We start from the raw sequence: 22478 nt of genomic DNA on the forward strand, positions 1-22478 counted from the left end.
TAATTGCATGAACATTTGTTCAACAGCCGTTTGTTTTCTGTTGAGATATGGTAGAACCCAAGCATGAGAGGCTGCATTTCACAGTCAACCTGGCTGCTCTCATGCTCCACCTGTGGAGAGACTTTCCAAAATGCAGTTCTCTGGGGCAGAAGGGAAGTGGAGCGAGTCTCTCCCCATCATCCTATGAGAAGTACATCCATTTCTGTGCCCATCTCTCAAGGCTGCCAGGGTCCTTCTGAAGGGCTGCACATCACTCTGGGTTGTCAGCAGCCCCTCCCAGCTTTGTGTTCACTGAGCTTGCTGAGGAGGCATCTGCCCCTTCATCCAAATCATCAGTGGATAAGCTAAAAAACCCTTGGTTTGTTCCTTTGATACCAGTCCTACTTTTTACATCTTCTCACTTTTATACCTCTGCTGAAAATCTCGTATGAATAAGTACTTAAGCTGGAAGAATAAGGTTGGATGTGTTCGTTCATTTGTTTGACTTAGTGGTTTGGCATAGATTTTTAATTCCTTGCAGACTTTCAAGAGACATTTTCAGGGACTACATTAACTACTGTTCTTTTCTCCCTTAAGTCTAAATAAGGGTATTTGTTACCTTTTTCCTATCTCTGCTTGCCACATGTTGTTAGTAAAGGCGTATGTGGGTGAGGTTTATCTCCCAGAAGAAAGGTGAAGTTATTCTCCCTCAGAAGCAGCTGAGCAAGGTCAGTAAAATCAAGCACCAGCCAACAGGAACATCAGGCAAAGGAAGGCATCAAGAAGAGAGCTTGCAGCTACAGCAGCAAGTGGGATGGCTGAGAAGAACAGAAAACACATCAGGCCTAAGAAATGAGAAGAGGACCACAGGACACCATCAAAGTATGGAACTGAGAGAAATCAATTCTGGAAGAAAGTAAATGCCTTAGAAATACAAAAAATGCAGGGAGAAACTGTTTTTTTTTATTGTTCGCTGTCTTACATGGTTTTCTTCACGGAGTTCACTGTAAGAAGGTTGATTGAACTGTTTTAAAGCTCTGACCTGATCAACATCCTTCCACACCAAACTTAGGGGAAGCAAGCCATGATAATAAAATATATCTAAAAATACTGTAAAGAACTGACAGACTCCTATTCCAGATACTGGAATTTATAAACAAAAATCCACTTGGACTTTCCTAAAATAAGAATTAAAGCCTATTAGGAAGTGACTATAATACCATGAAATCCTACTATTGCCCATCATTGGTTTCAGCTGACACACACAACTTCAATAAAAGATTTAGAAGGAGATTTTTTACCTGTTACCAAAATGATTAACTTCTGAGTCATGAACTGACCAGTTTTACACAACACAAATGAAAGCTGTTAGTCAGATCTTTAGCAGAAGCCCTTCTGCTATTAGTTTAAAAAATATATTAATGTGCTAAAGCAAAAAGTTCTGTGTTCATACATGGAAACAGCTAAAGTGGTTCTCTGAGGAGCTGAAGCTGTCTTTTAAAAATTTTGAAGAAATCTTTTCACCTACAAAGCTAAATACCAATCTTTCTGGAACTAAAGAAAATCCAGGTGGTTTTAGATAACATGTGAAAGACACTTCCCCCCACCATACACCTTTTTTTTTAGCTTTTAGTCACCTGTAGAACATTTTACAAAGATGTTGTTTTAAAAATGAGATGATTATTCCCTAATAGAACAAGGTAAAGAAATGTGAAGCTACTGTTCAGTGCTGTTTGAAGCTAAGGCTTCTTTACCACTCATTCTTCACAATAAACTTCGAGTCAGGTTTTGTAATATCATATAAGTACATGGCATCTTTGGCATACACAAATTGTACAGAACTTCTACTTTTTGGCATCCTTTCAACATAGAAATACTTTTTATTAAAATTCATAGAGATAGTTATCCCATATTTCTTTGGGTTTCTTATTTTTAGTTTCATAAATAGTAGTGTTGACTTCTGGTTTGCTAAATTTTGCTAAATAATGAAGTATGTTGGCACACAGAAAGCTTGTGCCTAAAAAAAGATGAAGAACTGAGCAGTAAGGTTCAGAGGGAGAACTGGAAACGCTTTTACTGAATATTTAAAAGGATACTATCTTTAGCTGTCTATATATAGCTTTTCAGCTTGCTTAAAAGCTTTTTCTGTAAGAGTTTGCTAACATTTAAACAAAGATAAAAAGGAGTATAAGAAAAAAAATAGGCATTAAAAAGGAAAGGAGCTCCTCAGCTAAGATATTATATGCATAACATTATGAGATTAAGATTATAATGGCGGTATAGTTTTCCAGATTTATTTTATTTTCACACAGTGAAAGGGTTCACATTTTTACACTGGAGGTATTGAACTTAATTTTACAAATTCTGTTTGGTTTCTCAAAGTGCTCAGTTAGGGTATTTCTGAGTCATAACAAAAATCAATGGGTACAAATAATTCAGATGAGATATCATAACACAGCTTTTAAATGCACCCACACTGAAATTACTGTAATACAAAATCCAATACTTCTGACAGCAAGTGTAGGTTTCAGCAATTTTGTATTATTGTGCTGGACAGTCTTGTGCAACATGTTAAGTAAGAACACTGTGTGATAAGTTCTGAAGACAAATGTAGGTACTGAAAGTCAGCACCATTTATATATTTCTTTCATATTAGCTAGTGCCATAGGCTCATAGTTTTTTTTTGACTACACTCACTGATAAACAAGCAGTTTATCCTTAAGCAATTAAAAAAATAAATGCTTTCTGAGAAATTCTACACCACTCTTCATGAAAGTAAAACCCAGAAAAAAGGAAAATAACTAAAGCAAGATGGATAGGAATAACAATTCAACAATGCAATGACCCACTTATTTTCTCACTTACACTACTTCAACTTGTCAGTGGAGTTAGCTGAATCATTATTTTAGCCATTTTTTTTCTTTTCAAAAGCCTACTTCTAAGGATTCAATGTTTTGGCAAATTCATCTGTATGCTGAATTATATGCCTCTGTGTAAGGGAGTTCTTAATAAAGAACTTCATTTAATACTGTTAAGATAAAAGGCACAAATCCAAACCCCATTTTATTTCTAATAAGCATTAAATGTAAAAGTCATGTATTTTCTAATTAAATAAGCAAGAGGATATTGAAAAATTTTTGACTTATGTATCAGTACTTGCTAAAGAGAAGAAAAATCCTTCAAGTTGACCTCACTTATATAAGGTACAGTGTGGTAAGTACCTGAAATGTTCTATGATGTCAAAGGATAATCATACCTCACTATTTGTCTAAACATTTTCTGTAAAGTTATTAGTGCTTGAAAATTTTATTCTGTTCTGTTTTATTCTGAAAAATCCCATCATTCAGGCAAAAAGAAAAAAAATCCAAAGAAATGAGCAGTAAATGAAGTCTCCTTATTATGACTTCCACAGATCTGGTCAACCCAGAGCCAACTTCTGTGAAAGTTTCATTATTCGGACCGATAGCAAAAAATTGATCATTCCGTTAAAATTTAAGTGGAAATATGTTAATTACCTACAAGTATAATAGTGCATCCAGTTGCAGAAAAACTAGGTGATTTACCTGAGCATCAGTACTTCTCATATCATTGTATACAGTAGAGATATTGCAATAAATTTAGGATAGCGTAGTCTTTTTGCCACCAGTGATGTCACAGTTTCTAATTTAGACTGTCTAGAAGAAATACTGAAAAAAGAATTAATATTTTTATTTTTCTGAAGAATTACAGGAAAAATTACTTAAGACTATTTTTTAAAGTTCTGTAAAATCTGTGGTCAGCTTGTTCCTGTTGTTTTGTCTATTCTGAGAGCTGCTTTTGTTATGAAGAAACTAAATCATACAAAGATAAGAAACCCAGGGAGCTGTAAAATAAATGAAAATAATTTATGGTCTTTCAAATGTGTTCAAATTCACAAGTATTAAACTTCATCTTAAATTCTTTATTGACTGTTGCTACTAGCAATGAGGATAACATTAGAAAACTGAGAATTTTATTCATTCACCTCTATTTTAGTTCTATGAGAGGACTAGAAGTTAGATCTTTAGGTAAAAAAAAACAAACAAACCAAAACCAAGGGGGTTTAGGTGCAGATAAAGTGTATGTTTCCTACAACTTTTTTGTTACAAATTAAAATACAGATTTTACTTAAGGTAGTGCAACATCTTCATTCTTTCTCCTCTAATACAAAATTTCAATTATAGGTTTAATCAGTAACATAATACACATCTAATATAAGCAAACAAACATTTGTTTCCAAGTCAATTATACTGTGCAGGAGCTAAAAAATTATGATTAACGAATTGAGGCATTAATGAATAAACTACCTGCTTCCATAATTTCTTATGTATTTCTTATATTTTTTATTTATTCTTCCTTAATTTCTTATTAATTATTTTCTTATAAATCTATCCTATATCTATATCCATTTCTTTTTTTAATAATAAATTGGCAAAAATATTCTCCTCTAGGTTTTTGACAGATTTAAATTGCTAGGGCTGTCATTTTAATTGCTTGCTGCAACAATCCAGAATATCTGCTCTAAGAAAGTTGCTACTTTGTTGTTTTGTCATATTTTGAACTTGCCTGACACTCAGTGTAACCAGTTTAAGATCTAATTTGTATTTCTTACCACATTTTTACCCCATTGTGGATGGTGCAGTTGGTGTGGGTTCCCATCAAATTACAAAAGAAGAATGTGTTAAGTAAATGTTTCTCCTGGCACTCTGTGGACATATACAAACAGAAAAAGGAGGGTAGTATAGGTGTCTAGTGTTGGGCTGGAAGAGTGTATTTTGGCCCAATAGCTGGAGCAAATTTCACAAGGTTTTAAAATCTTTTTACAGAAGAAAGGAACTACATATCTTGGGTTCTTCACTCTCTTGTAATCCAGAGTTGTTTTCCCATCCCGTTTCATTGATTCAATTGTCCATCATAAAGAAGACAAACAGTAGAGAAGATGGGTATTAGGATCCTCCACCGTGCTGCCATGCACATGGAAGTTCCACTTATTTTCCCATCTTTCAGTTTCCAGTGGTAATGCATTTCTGATATATGTATAGACCAGCAAGAATTCTTGATACCGTCTTTCATAAACCCCAGTAATATTGCAATTTAAATAACGCTTACTCTGATGAATTCCCCATGATACCTGATACTGTTTCACTTGCTCCACTCTGGTGAGGGACCATTCAACTTCACTTTTGCTGGAGCACCATAGAGAAAATGAAGAACTGAAAGGAAGGAAGGAAGAATTGAAGTCAGCCGTGTCTGTGATAATGGCACAGTGGAATACACTGCATATTTACAGATCATGATTCAAAAATCATCAAACTGATAAGGTGGAAATGAGGATGATAATCATCTGTGTCTTCTTTCCTAAGAAGCTAGGGGCAAGAAAGAAGAGAGGAAAAGAGGGGAAAAGACGGAGGAAAAAGACTTCTGTCAGAAACAAAAGATTTTGGGTTGTAAGGCAGTGAGGAGAGAAAAAATATGGTGATGAATAAATAAGAAAGAGAAAAAGGAATAATAGAGAAATAGATGATGGATAGCAGAGAGGAGACTAAAAACATGTGTGTAACAATATATAAGTGATTTTTTTCTATAATGCTATTTTCCACTGTCTTGGCAGGTGTCTTACTACTGCTGATTTTAACTTGACTATTTTATGAACTCATTTTAGTAGCTTTTCTGTCTACTGTCTACATTGGCTGAATGACCAGCTATACATTTATTAGTCATAACAGAAGGAAAATGGATTATTTTGTCCTCTTGAGAATTTTTAAACTTCTTTTTCTTCCCATGAATAATTCTGGACAAATTCAGCCACAAAATCCTGTTACGTAAAAGTGTGACTTTCAAAGAGATTCAGGAAAGTGATTTTGTGTTTGCAATGTTTTATACAGTATAGAAGCCTTTCCTGTCAGGCCCTCCTGTCAGTTATGTGGTTGCAACTTCACTCTCCTGTTTTCTCCTCCTTGTTTTCTCAAAATACATATTCGACTTTGGAAGGGAATAGACTGCATCTTCACATTATCTAGCATCAGTCCTGACAGATCTGTGAGATTTTGTACAGACACAAAGCGTAATTATATTTCATAAGCATCCATCTCTGCCTGTTTCTACTTTCACACTGTATTATTACTTTTATTTATCTGAGCTCTCATATTACTGTGAACAGTATAATTTTTGTCTTTCCATATATTTCTAGTCTCTAGTGCAAATACAGTTGAAGGGGGAAAAGTACTCTCACATTGATTCTACTGTGATGCAGTTCAGTAGCGTGATCCTCTGACATCAGCAGTATTGTTATTCTAATCGGTTTCATACAGCTTGCTGAACCTCAGTGTTCTGTAACATCTAGGCAATACCTTGTTGGAGAACAGGCTGTCCACACGATTTTTTTCCTCCCAAATGAATCACAGAAATTAGAGATAGGAAAGATCAAGTCAGAAGTGGTAATATAATTCCCTTCTGTAAAAGTGGATAAGTTATTCAGGCAAATCTATTTGATCTCTGAAATATTGTCATGATGATAGAAGAAGCTGATGTTCAAAGGGGATAGATGTTCTGACCTTGAAAACACACCCAACCAGTGAACTGTAGAAAGAACAGTCCAGGCAGATACCAAAGCCAAAACCAGGGTCACAGAACTTGAGACATTCACCAGTATGTCTGCCTGCCCTGGTTTCTAACTTTCACCTGTAAAACAGCAGGATTTGTTGATTCACAACGGTCTTATTACAGGTATTCTTGATATTTTATGCTATGTCTTAGTTCACTCTTGGCTGGGCATCAAGAGTCACTTTTATCTTTTATTCCTATGTTTTAAAACTATAAAGCCCTATGACAGTGCCAGTTTAATACAATCTTGTTACCAAAGTAAATAGGTATTAGCTGTGATAAAATTTTAGACATTTCTGTAAAAGAAAAGAAGTCTTATTCAATTCACTGCTGGTTCTAAAGCAAAATATCTTGGACATGAACCCACTATGTAGAATCTCAGAGCAAAGTATTTCATGCCACTGCATAATGTAACAGAAAGATGAGCATATCCTGAGGTGCACTGTAGCTCTGAGAGCTATTTAAAGTGCTTTTTAAAATGGCATTTCTTAAAAGCTGTTAAAAAAGGCCCAGACCCTGACCACTTTTATATTTTTTTTAAGATCTGTTTCACAGGAGATCTTCAGTCAATGTCAACTCCTGTTTACACCTATGTTAGGTGCCTGAATGGGCAATGGTTGTCTAGGCCTTTTCTTATAGTGCTGCTTTCCTCAGGTACTTTATATTTCATGTCAGGTAAACTCATCTAGTAGATAGTGCTGCCCTTCTTGGCATACCCAGAAATACCTGAGTCTTATGAGTACTGAGGTATTCAATATCCCATGCACCTCCTAAATCTGCCACATAGTACAGACTGAGTATGCCTCTCATGTGAGAGGTCCAATATAGGAAATATTTTCAAAGCAGTCCTGGCATGTCTTACAAAACTGCCAGAGGCAAGGATGCCAGAGGCAAGGAATATCCCCACGTCTGTAGCACTCATCCAGCATATGGATTCAATTCCCTTATGTGCCTGAGAGTAAACTCACATCACTTTCCTCTCATGACTGAACTACCAAAAATAGCAGCAACAAATATTTTTAGACTGTGAGAAGGAGAGCGGGAGCTTTCTCACTCACATGTGTACCATGGGACTGCAGAAAAAGATGGTAGGTGATAACACCACAGAAAACTGTATGTTGTTTGGCATATCTGTAAAAGTACTCAATCTCATCTGCATACTCTTTGGCTACAGTCGACTTGGACCAGATACACAACCATTCCTTTGGTTTGAATACTACATAATTTGTCACTGCCATTTTCTGCCAATTACTCTTTCATGCGTCTGATTTACTTGGCCAGAAGATGGCATAGGCATTTCAAATTTAATTGTTGCTGAAGCTTTGCTGGAAGATTCTGTGTGATAATTAATCTAAATACAGTATAACATTTTATTTTCTGAATGCATCAGTAATCTTTCATTTATGCTGAGCTGATTACGTAAATTTTTCTTCAACTTTCAGCACGGTGAAACAAGACATTACAATATGGATTATTCTGATAGCTCTTTAACAAATCTATTTTTCAATATATCTCTAACATACTGTTATGTAGTTCTCCAGAAGTCCAGACTCAGGATTCTGAATTTCTATTAACTGGAGGTAAATGTTGAGGTTACTTAAGTCATTTTAGTATCTGAACTTACCTGACACCAAGTATTTCTACTTTAGTAAGATTGTAAATGAGTTTAAACCTCAAATACTTAATGCTCTTCTCAATGCTAACAAGTTACCTGCCTATCATCATTACTTCTAATAGGCAGTGGCAATGTTTTTAATTGCCCTGTTGGTTTCATTAGCATCTCAACTAGATGATAGAATGTCTGAAAGTCCCTTCTATGATGTGACAGAAGTGTACATTTAAATGAAGTTTTTTTAAAAATGGCAAAGTAATACAAGGTCTTTTCTCAGCTTGAAAGGAAAGAGAGGTTTTCTTACATATGCTTAAAGCTACAAGGTTCACTATGGGCTTTAAACCTTTAAAATTACCCTGCACCACTGCCTGCAGCATCAGGGTTAACTTGCTAATGAGAAGCAAAACACACAGGCCCATCATGCTATTCAAATTTAATGTGCACGTGGACTTCTTGATTCAGGACAGGTTTATAAATAGTGCCTTTAGTTTATAAATAGGCTTTTCAGATCTAGGGGAGTTGATATTATGATCTGTAAAGTGAATGAAGCTCCCAGGAGTAACTAGAACTTATGTAATATTTATTCCTACATTTTTGCTCAGCTGTTTTGTGCCATTTTGATGCTGAGCTGCAAGGACTGTTTAGTTTCTTAGACGTTTCAAATCTTTCTTCAGTGAAGCTAGGACTGCACACTTGCTTGTCTGGGTAACCTTACTTGACTTTGGGATTTTTCCCAAGAAACTGTGGTCATTGTCCCCACTTAGAACTATTTTAATTTAGTAATTTTTGTTGTACGTGATCTCTGTGGGAACCCAAACTGTGCTGCCAGGTACAAAAACGTTACAATATTAATTTAATGCTAGAAAAAATATGGACTGATCTTTTTCTTGAAACATTCTGCCTGGTTGATCTCCCAGGTAGAAAAAACAGAGTAGAGCAAAGATCTGTTTCTGGATACATGTGCAAGAAAATTTTATTAAATTTGTATTAGGTACTCACAAAAACAACTTTCACTCCTTGATTTTGTAGTTGTTTATGATGTTTTGCAAGTGAAATATTGGTGCTAATGGAACAACATTCAGGGCAAAAATGTTCCTGGAATATGAAACAAATCTAGCTTTAATATTTTCTGCATGGAATCATCATTAAATAAACAGCGGGCTGACAAAATGACTCTCTAAGGAAGAAGTTCATCTCCCTGATGCTGTATCCAGTTATGAGGTATCACATTTAAAGTCTCTGATGCTGAAGACATTCACTGGTGAGCAGCTATAATAGACTTGTTTTCAGCTAGGAGCATGAGCTTTTAAATTAACACCCTGAGCAAGGGCTAGATTAATCAGAAAGATTTCATAATGCCAAAAAAATCTGTGAGCTATCCTTGAGGAAGATTGGTAGAAGTATTAGACAGTAACCAGTGCTTAAAAATGTAAATAACTTTTTTGGTGCCATTAGATGTGTAAAAACTGTGTACATAACAAACTTGGCAGTATGATATTTAAATACAGTTTAATGTCTACAAAACATGATCAGAATTTATAGGAAAATATCCTCCTAATTAAGGCTAGTTGTGAAATAATTGGAAATTGCTTAACATATCTGGCAATATCTTGCAAGTGGTGAAATGACAGTAGACAAGAATGACACGAATCTGATCATTAGAAACTAAGCTTGATCTTCTAAATATTAGCAGTGTTGAACCAATTTCACTATCCTCTTTCTTTAAAGATATGCTTAGCAAGTAAACATTAGAGGTCTGACACAGTGGCCAGCGAAACAAAATCCTTGTATGTGATTTCAATAACTGATGTTTAGTCTTACCTAAAAGATAAAGCAACTCCAGCTGGCATAAAGACCAAAACCCTCACCTAAAATTGGTCCAGCCTGAAGCACTGATGGAAGCATGATGGTATGTGTTTCAAAATGCAACGGCATGATGAAAACATGATGGCTTGTAGAAAGCATTTTTTGTAAGAAGCCACAGCATTATTTATCCAAGAAAAAAAGGTGAATAGAATAGTGACTTGGCAACCAATATTAAAAGGTATAGAAATAACTTGTGAAAGAAAGAAGAAAAAGTAGCTTTACTGATGTTGCTAGCAATACGAGATATTTTCTAAAATTCACTCAGATTTTCTGAGTACCAAATGTTCTAGCTGGAAGCCCCCTAATACTTTAAAACATTGCTGTTTTTTCCATACATGAGCTGTTTCCTTTTTTTACAGTAGTTTATTTTTCCCAGTCTAAATATTTTAGTAGAAGAGTAAAAGTACTTCACAGTTTTAACACTTGAGGAAAGAACTCTGTATACCACATAACCCTCAGTTCTAAAATTTCCAGAAGAATTAGTAATTTTTGCCCTGCTGGCAAAGTGTTCAGCCCTCCATTCTAATTCTGTGGCAGGCATTCAGCACCACCTAGTCTTTGTAACTTTAATCTTTTTCCATTAATATTCTGCACATATTTAAGTTGCTAAAAATTTCTGGAAACTTTTTAATTATCATTCAGGACATACTTAGCACCAAATCTTGGGAATAACAACCCACATAGTAATTTGTATATGTTCTGCAAATACAAGTTGCTACTGGTACAACTGCATCATGTAGTTCTTTTTGAGGCTCTTGTATTCATTTTGACATCTTGGCAGTGCCATAAGCATTTTTCTTATAATCTGCCAGGGTCATGATTTTTACACTCAGTTAATGTTGTATCGTGCTCTTGGAAAAATCAAATTGTCTAGGAAAACACTTGTTTGTTTTCTGCTGCTTTAATGCAGCTTTATGTTCAGCAGGTAGATCTGATGTGGCTATGTGTTTGCTGAGCAGAAAGGCTTCTTCTTCAGTAAGGGTGGTGAAAATATTTAGTGGAACATTGCTTTAGACAGCATCTAAAAACATAACCCGCTCAAGGTGGTTACCAGTAGATTATCTTTCTTCCCACATACATCCACTGCACAACATTTGCTTAAATTTATTAAAGCTTATTTGGCTTATGTCAAATTCAAGAAATTCAACCTCTGCCTTCTCAGTTCAGCCAACGGGTGTTAATGAATAATAATATATTCTTTAGGTACACAAATCACATTTTTTCACAGTAATGTGATCTTACTCTCTAAAGAGGACAAATATTTTTTCTTCAAGGAAGAGTTATTCAAGATTTTGATTTTGTGGCCTTTTTGAAGGGTTCAGTATAGAACTTCAGGCTTCATTTATAGCATTCTGTTCAAACCTAAATCTGAAGATAAAAATTAACCCTTCCCTATATACATTTTTGTGATACTCACCTCTAAAATACCAAGTATTCTACAAATGTAAGAGTTCAATTTCACAATATGCCATGATAATATGAGAATTTCGTATGTTTGCAATATTTTTCAGTGATCATGGTACCTAAAGCCAGGGTAGTGTTTTTAAATTGTTTAGTATATAACATAGGAAAGCTCAACTTCATTTCAGATCCATCTTCAGGGTGTGAAGCAATGAACCTCAAAATATACAACAATCATACTAATGCAGTTTTTTTTTCCTACTTGAATTTTCTGTCTTAGCAAAAAAATTTCCATGCTCATAAGGAAAATACATCTGAGCTCAAGTTTTAAAATAACCCTTCCTGAAAGGCAAATTAAAAGTCCTGTCTGCAAACAGCTATCTGGTTTCCAAGCAGTTTTCACACATAACATTTTATTCTTTCAGCTGACATGCAAACCATGAGCTGCCAGCTTGGGACTTGATTTCCAAACTCATAATTTCTCTTTCTTTTATTTTTTTTTTTTTTTAAGACAGGCTACTAAGATATCCTGCTAGCCTCCTGGTAGCCTCCAATTTTCACAAGAAACAGCTTGTGTTTCCAAGTTTTTCAGCTTGCCATTCTACTGCAGCCAATTGAAAAAAGAACCATGGAACAACCATGGTGCATGAGTTTATGGAAGCCTGAAAATTGGTTGATTCAGAGACCCTACTTTTCCTAAATTCATTTGTTTCCAATGCTAAAACTATTCAGAGAAATGTGTGCTGTTTGTCACCTTTCAATACAACACCTTTTAAACGGAAGAAAACCCTTTTAACTTTGTCCTTATCATTTGGCTGAAGTGGTAAATAATAACAATATTGTCAATAATAATGGTGAGCAGGAGCAGAAATTTTAGTGGATGCCAGAGAAAGAAGTTTAGGATGGGCAGTCTCCAGCTAAGTAGAAAGTTAATAAGCAAATAAAAATGGAATTCTTTCAAGTATTACATTTTATGAAGTGTCTGAAGTTTATATGCTACCATTTCATCAATCCTGCAATATTCTGGACAGGGGAAAAAACAACCTGCCAACAGCACCTTTTCATTTACTTTCCACTTCTTGATCCATCAGATAAACAAAGAGCTCTAAGTTCCATACTGTCTCTTGTTCTTGTATCAGTTGCCACTACGTCAAGAATAAATTCTGAAAGCAGTGTTTTTTTCCTGTGCCATCTTCTGCTTAAAGAACCTCTGATGTTTGTGCTGAAATGATCTGGAATTCTGCCAAAGGCTTCAGGATAAGCACATTTCAGTCTGGCAGTGAATCCCCAGTCAAAGACGAAACAGCTACAGACACTATCACAAGAAAGTTATTTATAAATCCAGATACTAAATCAAGGGAAAACTAGTGCAGCAGTCTTTTAATTGAGGCCATTTGTTTCAGGTGCCAATAGTATAAATATCAAACGTGGTACTTTGTGCATGTATCAAAGTTTAAACACAACAGTGTAGGTAGCATCCAGAGAAAGATAATTTCTGTGTTTTCCTCTGGCAGTATTTGCAGGTTGAACATTTCTAACTGAACATTTAAAGCCTGAGATTGGTAAGGAACTATGCATTTGAAGATATTTGAAGTAATATATCCAAAAAGTTGTTTTGAGAATTTTAGCAGCTAAAATGCCCTATTGGTCCACAGGTACTTTTTCCTTTCCTACTAACCTGCTCTTTTCTGTTTATATTTTGTATGCTCAAAATAAATGCATAAAACAATTCACCGAGCCCACCTTGGCTTATCACCAAAATTGTACATCATCTGAAAATAATAATATATTTTATTACAGGTTGCAATAGAAGCTTGTATTTCATCTTCCATGAATAATCTCAGAAATAGAAAGTAGAATATCAAATGCCTATATATATATGCATTTATATACTTACAAATGTGCATGTATAGATAATATTAATAGCTTTCTGTACTTATGGGCTTGAATAACTAGAGCTTTACATGTAACAGTTATTTTAAAGAAATGAATAAAAGTGACATCAATGTTTCTGTGATCTTCTTCTTAGAAATTAGAGTGGTTGGGAGGCGTTCAGATGGATTATCATTTCAGAAATTAAAAAAAGAGAATATAATCTATTCTCAAAAAATGAATTAAAAACATATTGGATTCTATTGTTTTTAGATAATATCATCTTCCTTTGTTTAAAAATGAATCAGCAGAATGTTTCATTGCTTAATTTTCCATTTTGGAGGCAGAGAAAAATGGGGCGTCAGTATTGTGTGGGAACTGGCTGGGCCACTGTCCAGCATCCCTTTTTTTCACTGCAGAGCATTCCTTTAGAAAAAATAACTGAGTCTGTGTTCAACTCGACTCTTAGAAGTTATTTATGTACTTGCTAGCAGATTCAATGAGAATAATGTAAAAGTCATACTAAAGTCATGGAAGTTTGAAGTAAAATGGGAGAACAGAGATTTTAATTTCAGGACTGAAAAAGTTAAGGGCTAGTTAATGTAATGAAAGGAAGTTAAATAAAGAAGGTAAATGCGAGTTTGGAAATTTATCAGTAATATTATTTTAGCTGATTTTTCAAGAGAGACCATTTAAAACCAAAGCAAGCCTTAAAGTTATGAATATGTTGATTTGATATGAATTCTAAGTCTGTGTGATTGAAAGAATCCAAATAAATGGCATGATAAAAGTAATAGGTCATGGTAGATAAGCTTAAAGACAGTTTTCTTCTCAAAGGTGCATCTTTAAGTTAAGCTACTTTTCTAAACTAAAAATGAGTGTCTTATTTATGATATATGACAATGAATTTTGAGCTAGAAAGCAGAAACTAATTACATTTAAAGTGTTCCACTCAGGCTGCTCATTAATATAACGAGAGCAGAAATGACAGAAAAGAGCAAAAGAAAAACTAATACTTGCCTTTTTATATTTATTTTACAGGAAATGTGTTTGTTGTAAGCCTGGCAGTTGCAGACTTGATAGTAGCTATCTACCCTTATCCACTGGTCCTCACATCTGTGTTTCACAACGGATGGAAACTGGGATACCTACACTGCCAGATTAGTGGCTTCTTGATGGGCCTAAGTGTCATTGGATCAATCTTCAATATTACAGGCATCGCTATCAATCGGTACTGCTATATCTGCCACAGTCTCAAATATGACAAGCTGTACAGCGACAAGAATTCATTGTGCTATATTGTTCTTATATGGGTCCTAACATTTGTTGCTATCGTGCCCAACCTGTTTGTGGGATCACTGCAGTATGACCCCAGGATTTACTCCTGTACATTTGCACAGTCTGTCAGCTCAGCATATACCATAGCAGTTGTGTTTTTCCACTTCCTGCTTCCCATAGCCATAGTCACTTTCTGTTACTTGCGAATATGGATCCTCGTTATTCAGGTAAGGCGAAGGGTTAAACCGGATAATAACCCTAGGCTGAAACCACATGACTTCAGAAACTTTGTGACCATGTTTGTGGTATTTGTGCTGTTTGCAGTCTGCTGGGCTCCTTTGAACTTTATAGGCCTTGCAGTGGCCGTCAACCCAAAAACTGTAATCCCTAGGATTCCAGAGTGGTTGTTTGTGTCTAGTTATTACATGGCATATTTCAACAGCTGCCTTAATGCTATAGTATATGGACTCCTGAACCAGAACTTCAGAAGAGAATACAAGAGAATTATTGTCACTTTTTGTACGGCAAAAGTTTTTTTCCAGGATAGTTCTAATGATGCAGGAGACAGAATGAGAAGCAAACCTTCTCCACTGATTACAAACAACAATCAAGTGAAGGTGGACTCTGTCTGAAAAGTGGGAATCTTACTATTATCACTTCACAAAAAGTGTCCGTCTTATTAGACCTCCTGTTAAATATTATAGTGAAATATATCTTCTACTCTGAAAGCACTTTGATCAAATTCCTTGCATGGTGTTTGGAAGCTTGTTACAGAGCCTTGACATACAGATCCTATTATACAATGGTATATCCCTTGTATAGTGACATTATTATATACTTGAGGGAATAAAAAGTTATGAATGGCTACCTTTTTTTTGTTAAATGGAGATGAGCACCTAGAAAGAGATTATATCACAAGTATCCATATTGCCTGGTTCAGTAAAACAAATCATAAAACTATTCCTGACACTTTCCACATGCTTTTTCTGTCCATGTTACAGTCCTGATTCTAAAATCTCTGAAAACTTCTTTTAAAAAATGAAATCTGACCTTTATGTAATATATTACAAGATGTGAAGTGAAAAATCAAGGTAATTGAAAATTCATTAGGATTTTTGATAAATACCTCTGTCAATATTTCTTTGCTACTAACATGGACACGAATATAATTTTTTTTGATATTAAACCTCATCAGCCCTCCTAGGAATGACATTCTCAATTGACTTCTCAATTTTAAAATAGCTTTTAGGAGGAGAAACATGCCTGAATGATTATCTTCAAAGCTCCAAGGGCAGGAGGATAAACAGCAAGGAAGGAAAAGAGCCATGATTCATCAGTTCAAGCTGTTTCAGCATGAAAAAGAGGTGTAGGAGGGTTGGGAAGAGAAATTTAAACGACCATTATTTCTGAAGAGGCGGTAACTCATGAAATAAGGAAGTGCCCCAGAGGAGGTTTTGGGGAAATACCTCCTAGAAACATAAGTGAGGAAGAACTGTTATATCTCACTTGTGTACAAGACAGAAGTTCGAAATCTCTGTGAGAAGAAGATTAATGCATTTAATAGGAGTGATAGTTGAGTATGACAGTTTTGTCTGGTTAATGGAATCTTAAGCCCATGAAACTCTGGAAAATGCGACACGCCTAGAGGATGAATATTTAACATCTATCTGAATCTGATCTGAAAATAACTTGAGGCTAGCAGTTACTTTTCAGTCTGCCACAGCTAAACTTTTCAAATTAATAATTAGGTGTTTACCACAATTATGAACATAGTGTAATAACCTAGAGCAATTAGACACCTTTAAATAACAGAAAAGAGAAGATACTACTTATAGCAGTGGTACAAAGAGGAACATGGGATTCTCAGGACTTTCCACAGACAGCAGGGACCTCTTCAGTAGGGGGAGGTACAGTGCAAAGTGAGGAAGAATAGCAAGACAGGCTGTCTCCTGCAACAATGAAGCTTTCTTTATAATGAAGTCTTCTGGCAGAGAAAAGTAATTCACAACAATAGGATTCACCTTCAAATTGACGTTAAAAAGAAAGAGCATTTAGTTCTGGAAAGAAGCTCCAGCTGTCATACCTTTTAATTCTCAATTGTTTATACCTACGGTGACGTTCAAGTACACTGGAGCATTTCCAATCCAATTCCAACAATGTCAGTGGGACTAAGAGCTTCTGAATAGCCATTAGACTTCTGTTAATCTATGTTAAAGTGTGAATTTTACTTAAACAGTTATTTTAAAATATTATTTACTGTACTGGAGATTTTCTTGTACATGACCTTATATGTCTTAGAAAACAACAGTCATTCTGTCATAGAACTCCTTAAACTGCATATACACCTAACAGCATTCCATCTTTCTTGGATCATAGATTAGTATATCCTTGGTTTACTAATGCACTAAAAGGAATGGATTCATATTTACTTGAAAGCCCCACTGACACTTCATCATTTGACCAGTTTCTTACCTTAAAAACAGGTGCCTCATGTCAAGTTATCAACGGAACTAAATGAACAACGTTGTAAAACCTTGGATATGAACTAGCAAGTCAATGCATTGCTGAGGTGCTTGACTCATCTTTGTTTACATTTTCCAGTCAGAACCACTGTGTAAATAACCAGCTCTCTATTGTGGTATCATCATATGATATGATACAACATGATTTACAGCATAAAGTATATCACAGCTTTCTTCACTGTGATTTCATCCTTGGAGGATGCTTAGCTCTGTAATTTTATTGCTTTGTGTGTAGTGATTTTAGAATAGCAAGGGAGGCATGACCACCTTACAAATAAATGAGTTTTTCATGCAAGAAAAAATACTATTTAAATTCTTACAAAAATTGCCTTATTTAAAGCATATTTTCAATGAAAATAATGTCTTATTATATATCTATGAAAGTAGCATAAAGACAGTTAAAGTAGCTTAACCATTAGTAAGTTTAGGATTCTCACTTTCCATTTCCTACAGAAAATGTACATCTGTATCACGTCTACATATTTATGAGCTGGTTCAAGATACTGTATCCAATATGTGGGTTATCTGAGGAATTAAAGTCCCCTGTAATTCGCAAGTGCTAAAGTATATTTTTGATGACAATGAAAATGGTTTGCTATATACAACGGAACATATTATACCAAAGGTATATATTTTATTGAATAGGCCTGTAATAAAAATTGAGAGCATTTTTCAGATCTGTATTTTGAAATATTTGTACTAAGTCTAAGTCACAGAAATGTGCATGTTGGTGATGTTACGAGCTGCTAAATATAGCAATAATTTTAAGAAATTTATCTCTTGTTCTTCTTTTGGGGGAGAGTTGATAATTTTGTTTAAATTACTGTGGATGAAAACTTTGGATAATATCTGCTGCCCTCTTGAGATTACTTTTGCATTTACTGCCATTCTGAAGTATGTTTTAGGAAAGGATTGCAAAACTACTCATTGCAAAAGTAGAATAATAATGAATTATGCTTAGCTCTGCAGTGATGGTTACTTTTAATTCAAGTCTGTTGCTTCAAAAGAGTCAAAGTGATTCATGCAAGACAATCAGCAGCCTTGCCAGCTGCTCACTGACAACGAGCATGACAATGTAAGTCAGCACCTCACAAGATCTGACTCTTTGTAGTCAACATAAAGATGACTGGTGAATAACGATTTCTGTCCATTCTGAGGAGATGCAGCTTGAAACATCTGAGAATACTTGCTTCTGTGAAAGTGGATGAGCCATGGTATGCTTTTTTATATTCCAAGTCATTAAATTTTCCCCTGTATAAAAGGTTAGCATAGCACAACTGCATTATTAAGAGTTCTATCTGGGTGGTTTTGCTAGTGCACTTGTCCTATAGCAGTCATCAGCCCTGGATAGACTTATCCCTAAAATGCGAGTCTTGGGAGTCTGCGGCATCTGCAGAGGTTCCTACTTCCTATCCATTCCTGATCTGAGCCCCAGTGAAGCCAAAGAACCTCTGTGAAGGAGTAGTAAACATGTCTGTCCCCCCCACTGTATGCAGCACACTGAAGACTTACAGCCTTATGGAGCGCTACCTTATCCTGCAAGAATTCCTTTCCTATATCACAATCTCGATTATGTTGACAATCAGAATATGATCTTATCAACACACTTTGAACCCTTACAGATAGATAGTTTTATTGGTGGTCATCTACATTGTAAACTTAATGTTTACAAAGAAGCTTGGCATTATTAAATATTTACCAGCAAAGAGAATCTTACTGAATATCTTAATATCAAACAGGGTAGTTATTGTATTTAAGCTGTAACTGTATGCAACAATGTACTTTCATTTGGAGTAGCTTTGCACATTTTCTCTTTGCACATTTCCTTCTACCACTGGGCTAGTGCAAGTGCATAGATATGAAACAAGCATATGTTATTTCAATAGACATAATATGTAGCAATGATTTTACTTCTTTTTCTTCTAATTTGTTATAGAAGGCAGGTATATGAATCATTCATAATAAAGAGACTACAATGAAAAACCTGTATCAGTGTATAGTGCATCCTTCTATAATCGTCACATCTTTTTCTTCTTTTTGACCACTTTTAAGATGTTGTCATGTTAGATCTGGTAAATTATGGTATACTGAAGGGAGCTGTTATTTCCCTTACATGGCACTGAAAAACAAAATAATAAAAAAAGATCCTTAAAATATAATACACAAGTACATAAATATATGTGGTCATCCAATTTGAAATATAATTTCAAAAACCCCTTTTGTTTGAAAACTTGTTCACAAACTGCAGTAATATAGATGGACTGTTATTCTTTAATTATTTTCTAATAACTGCACTTTTTAAGTATCATTGATGTGGTTTATGAATAATTAAGAACTACAAATGTCTGTCATTTTGTCACTGAGGCTTGGGAAATCACACATGCTAAAGCCGACTTTCTTAGCAGAAAAAATATTCAAGTAGTGGCTTGGCTTATAGCCCATGTACTGTATCTCAAATTTTTGCCTGTAATAAGAATTCCATTATGTGGTTTTATGAATTTACTTATTAAAAATAATATTCCTACCTCAAATATGTGTCTGAGAGATTGCAATGTGTATAGGGTGGAAAAGATTCACAGTATAAGTCAATAGCCTTTACAGTTTTTAATAAAAACAAAAGTAAATCTGGAAAAGTACATATATTAATTCATAGAAAATATTTTCCCAATTGAATAAAATACTCTTCACTCAAACTATCCCAGCTACCAAACGCTGACCAAAGTATGCACATTTTGAGAACCATGTTATTCATAGAAGTATATGAATTATTCCAAAAGATTATTCCAAAAGTTAAACCCAAAAAACCTTTGAGACATGGTGTCTGAGCTTCATCTCACATAAACCAGTACAGCTTCACTGATTCATGTCAGCTGAGGGTTCTGGTATATTACAGTCCATAAATGTAAAAATTAGCTATTTTACACTATTACACAAGCAATATATACTTTATTTCTATGAAATTCCCCAACTGTCAGATGTTCAGGTTGTAGGAGAATGTGAATCTGCCTGCTAATGATCTGCAAAGTTAACATCATCCAGCAGATCTCTTTCTGTGATTTGTCATTTTTATAAAAAATATAAAATGTCAGCAGTCTTTTATATGGCTTCAGTCTTAATTGTTTAAGTAGCAACTATTTAGCAGAAAATTATACCAAACTTAAGAGATTTAGAGACAGGAAGTCTACTTGCCATTATTCTTTCTGCTTATATTGCATGTGTGCACACGGATTTCATTTAATCATACCAAGTATTTTACTTTGCATGTTTGTTTCCAGATTCTAAAAGTTTCTATACTTAAGTACATACTCTTCTTCAATATGTACAAATATTCAGCTAGTTTATAAAAGTCAGAGAAATACAATGATAACTATGTTTCAGATCAAAGTATTTTTCCACACAACTTAGGCTGTGAATTGTTCTGTCATAGAGCCCTGCCTACATGAACCCTAAACAGGTACAATGGCACTGGTTCACAGAAAGAAGATTCTGTTTACTTTTTAATGGTACAATATCAGATGCTTAAAAATTAACATGGAAAAACTTCATTAAGCCCTTTGTGATAGTTTTTAAAGTTACATAAAAGTATTGTGAATATTGTGTAGACCTAGGGACTATATATACATGCTTCACAAGCCTCAAGTCATGTAAAAATACATGTCCCCCAAATATTATATTCAAGTAGATGTTTACATCTAGCGTAAAGAAACACAGCTACTACAGGCACATTGAACCAAATATAGATCCCTTAGATACCCAAATTTCTGTTTCAGACTGGCTGAATAGCTAATATGCCAATAATTTGCACGCTCTGTTCTAGTCTTTCCTGATAGTTTATTAACATGCAATATCTCTCTTATCATAAACTTCACCTAGCTTGAAAGCAGAAATATTAACTCCTTCATTAATATATATGCTCATACCAGTCATCTCTCTCAACCAATTCTGATGTTTATGCAATTTTTTCAGAACAACAGTTAGAAATACATCTCCTTCCAAAAATAATCCCTTCTCATCTCAATCCCAGGCAGCGTTTTCCTTCCTCTGCTCTGACTGTGCTATCAGCTTGGCTGGCCCTTTTCCACCTGTACATACCAGTGAACATATGCCATAGTGCTCTTAACTCTGAAATGTCCCTGTCCTATTGTGATCTATTATGATCACTCATGCTTTTTAACAGTAGTTTGGTATCAATTAAATACCATCTTAAAGACAAATTAAACACAATAGTTTCAGTACTAGTCTCTCTGAAAAATATTTTATTTAATACAAGCATAAAAAATTACATCAGGAATAACCCCAAAGGGTTCTATTCTTTAAATATAAAGAATTGATTTCAACCTTTATAGCAATTATTTTTCTTTTAGGTGCTCATTAATCCATTTATCCCTTATCTTTTTCTCCACGTGTCAAGAACCCAGCTTCTGTGCTGAGGGAGGAATTGAGTAGCCACTAGAATAAGGGTTGCGCTTAAAGTCTCCTATGGGCTGTGTCAGGAAGCGAAATCAAATTCAGAATAGGCAACACTAATTATCAAAACATTTGATAATAACTCTCTGTTCCCAAAGATTTTAAAGAAAGGAAATAGACCTTGTTTCAAGAGGAGCTCAGCAATGAGGAATAGTTAGTAAGAAATCACCCCTGATGTTACATCAAAAGACTGTCAGGGGAAAAAGGGAGCTTGTCTTATAAATGAACCAAGATTTTACTGTTAGTCTAACTAATATTTTATTTGACTATTTAAAAAGTGCAAGTTATTCCTATCTCAGTTACAATTAAATTTACACTTGAAGTACAAACCATTTAAGTGTTGTAGAATATATTTATTTATTACAAGATTCAAGTCATGTATGTGACTACACACGAGTGTTAAAAGAGGAAGAAGGGCTAGATGTTAGATTCTATATATAAAACTATACTTCACATATTTATTCAGGAAGACAAGCCAAGAGACAGTTGAATGTTCTCCCAAATAACTGCAGTGTAGGGTCACAGCTAAAGATGAATATTAGGTAGTGCCAACTCACCATCTAATCATTGTTAAGGGCAGGATGTGGGCAGTGTGGGTAGATGGAATGAAAAACATTCTATTCATTGCAAAAATACACAAATAAGGAAATTAATAGTGTCTGTCGCCACATGAAAACATTCTTCAAAATGGGTTCAGTTTCAGCCTTACTTTATTTTTTCAGTTTCATTCTTCAGCATCACAACTTTTGGGCACTGCTCCATGCCACTGCAAAAATCTGTTTATCATCTGTCTATGACATTCTTGGTTTCGGTTCTTCCTTCTATTTTGGGGGAAAAAAAAAGTGTTCAAGGAAAACCCT

General features: G+C 34.9%; 1 protein-coding gene across 1 annotated transcript in view; it reads left to right on the forward strand.

Moving 5' to 3' along the window:
* The window catches only part of MTNR1A (melatonin receptor 1A), a 51997-nt gene extending 36736 nt beyond the window's left edge, over positions 1-15261 (forward strand). Inside the window, exon 2 of the mRNA XM_005517682.2 lies at positions 14393-15261. Within this exon, the coding sequence (XP_005517739.2) occupies positions 14393-15261 (869 nt within the window). The remainder of the gene's footprint in view (positions 1-14392) is intronic.
* Positions 15262-22478: the final 7217 nt, after the last annotated feature.

This window comes from Pseudopodoces humilis, chromosome 6 (assembly GCF_049639895.1).
Source record: "Pseudopodoces humilis isolate 2021_Gansu_Grassland_sample_001 chromosome 6, ASM4963989v1, whole genome shotgun sequence".
Classification (NCBI taxonomy): domain Eukaryota; kingdom Metazoa; phylum Chordata; class Aves; order Passeriformes; family Paridae; genus Pseudopodoces; species Pseudopodoces humilis.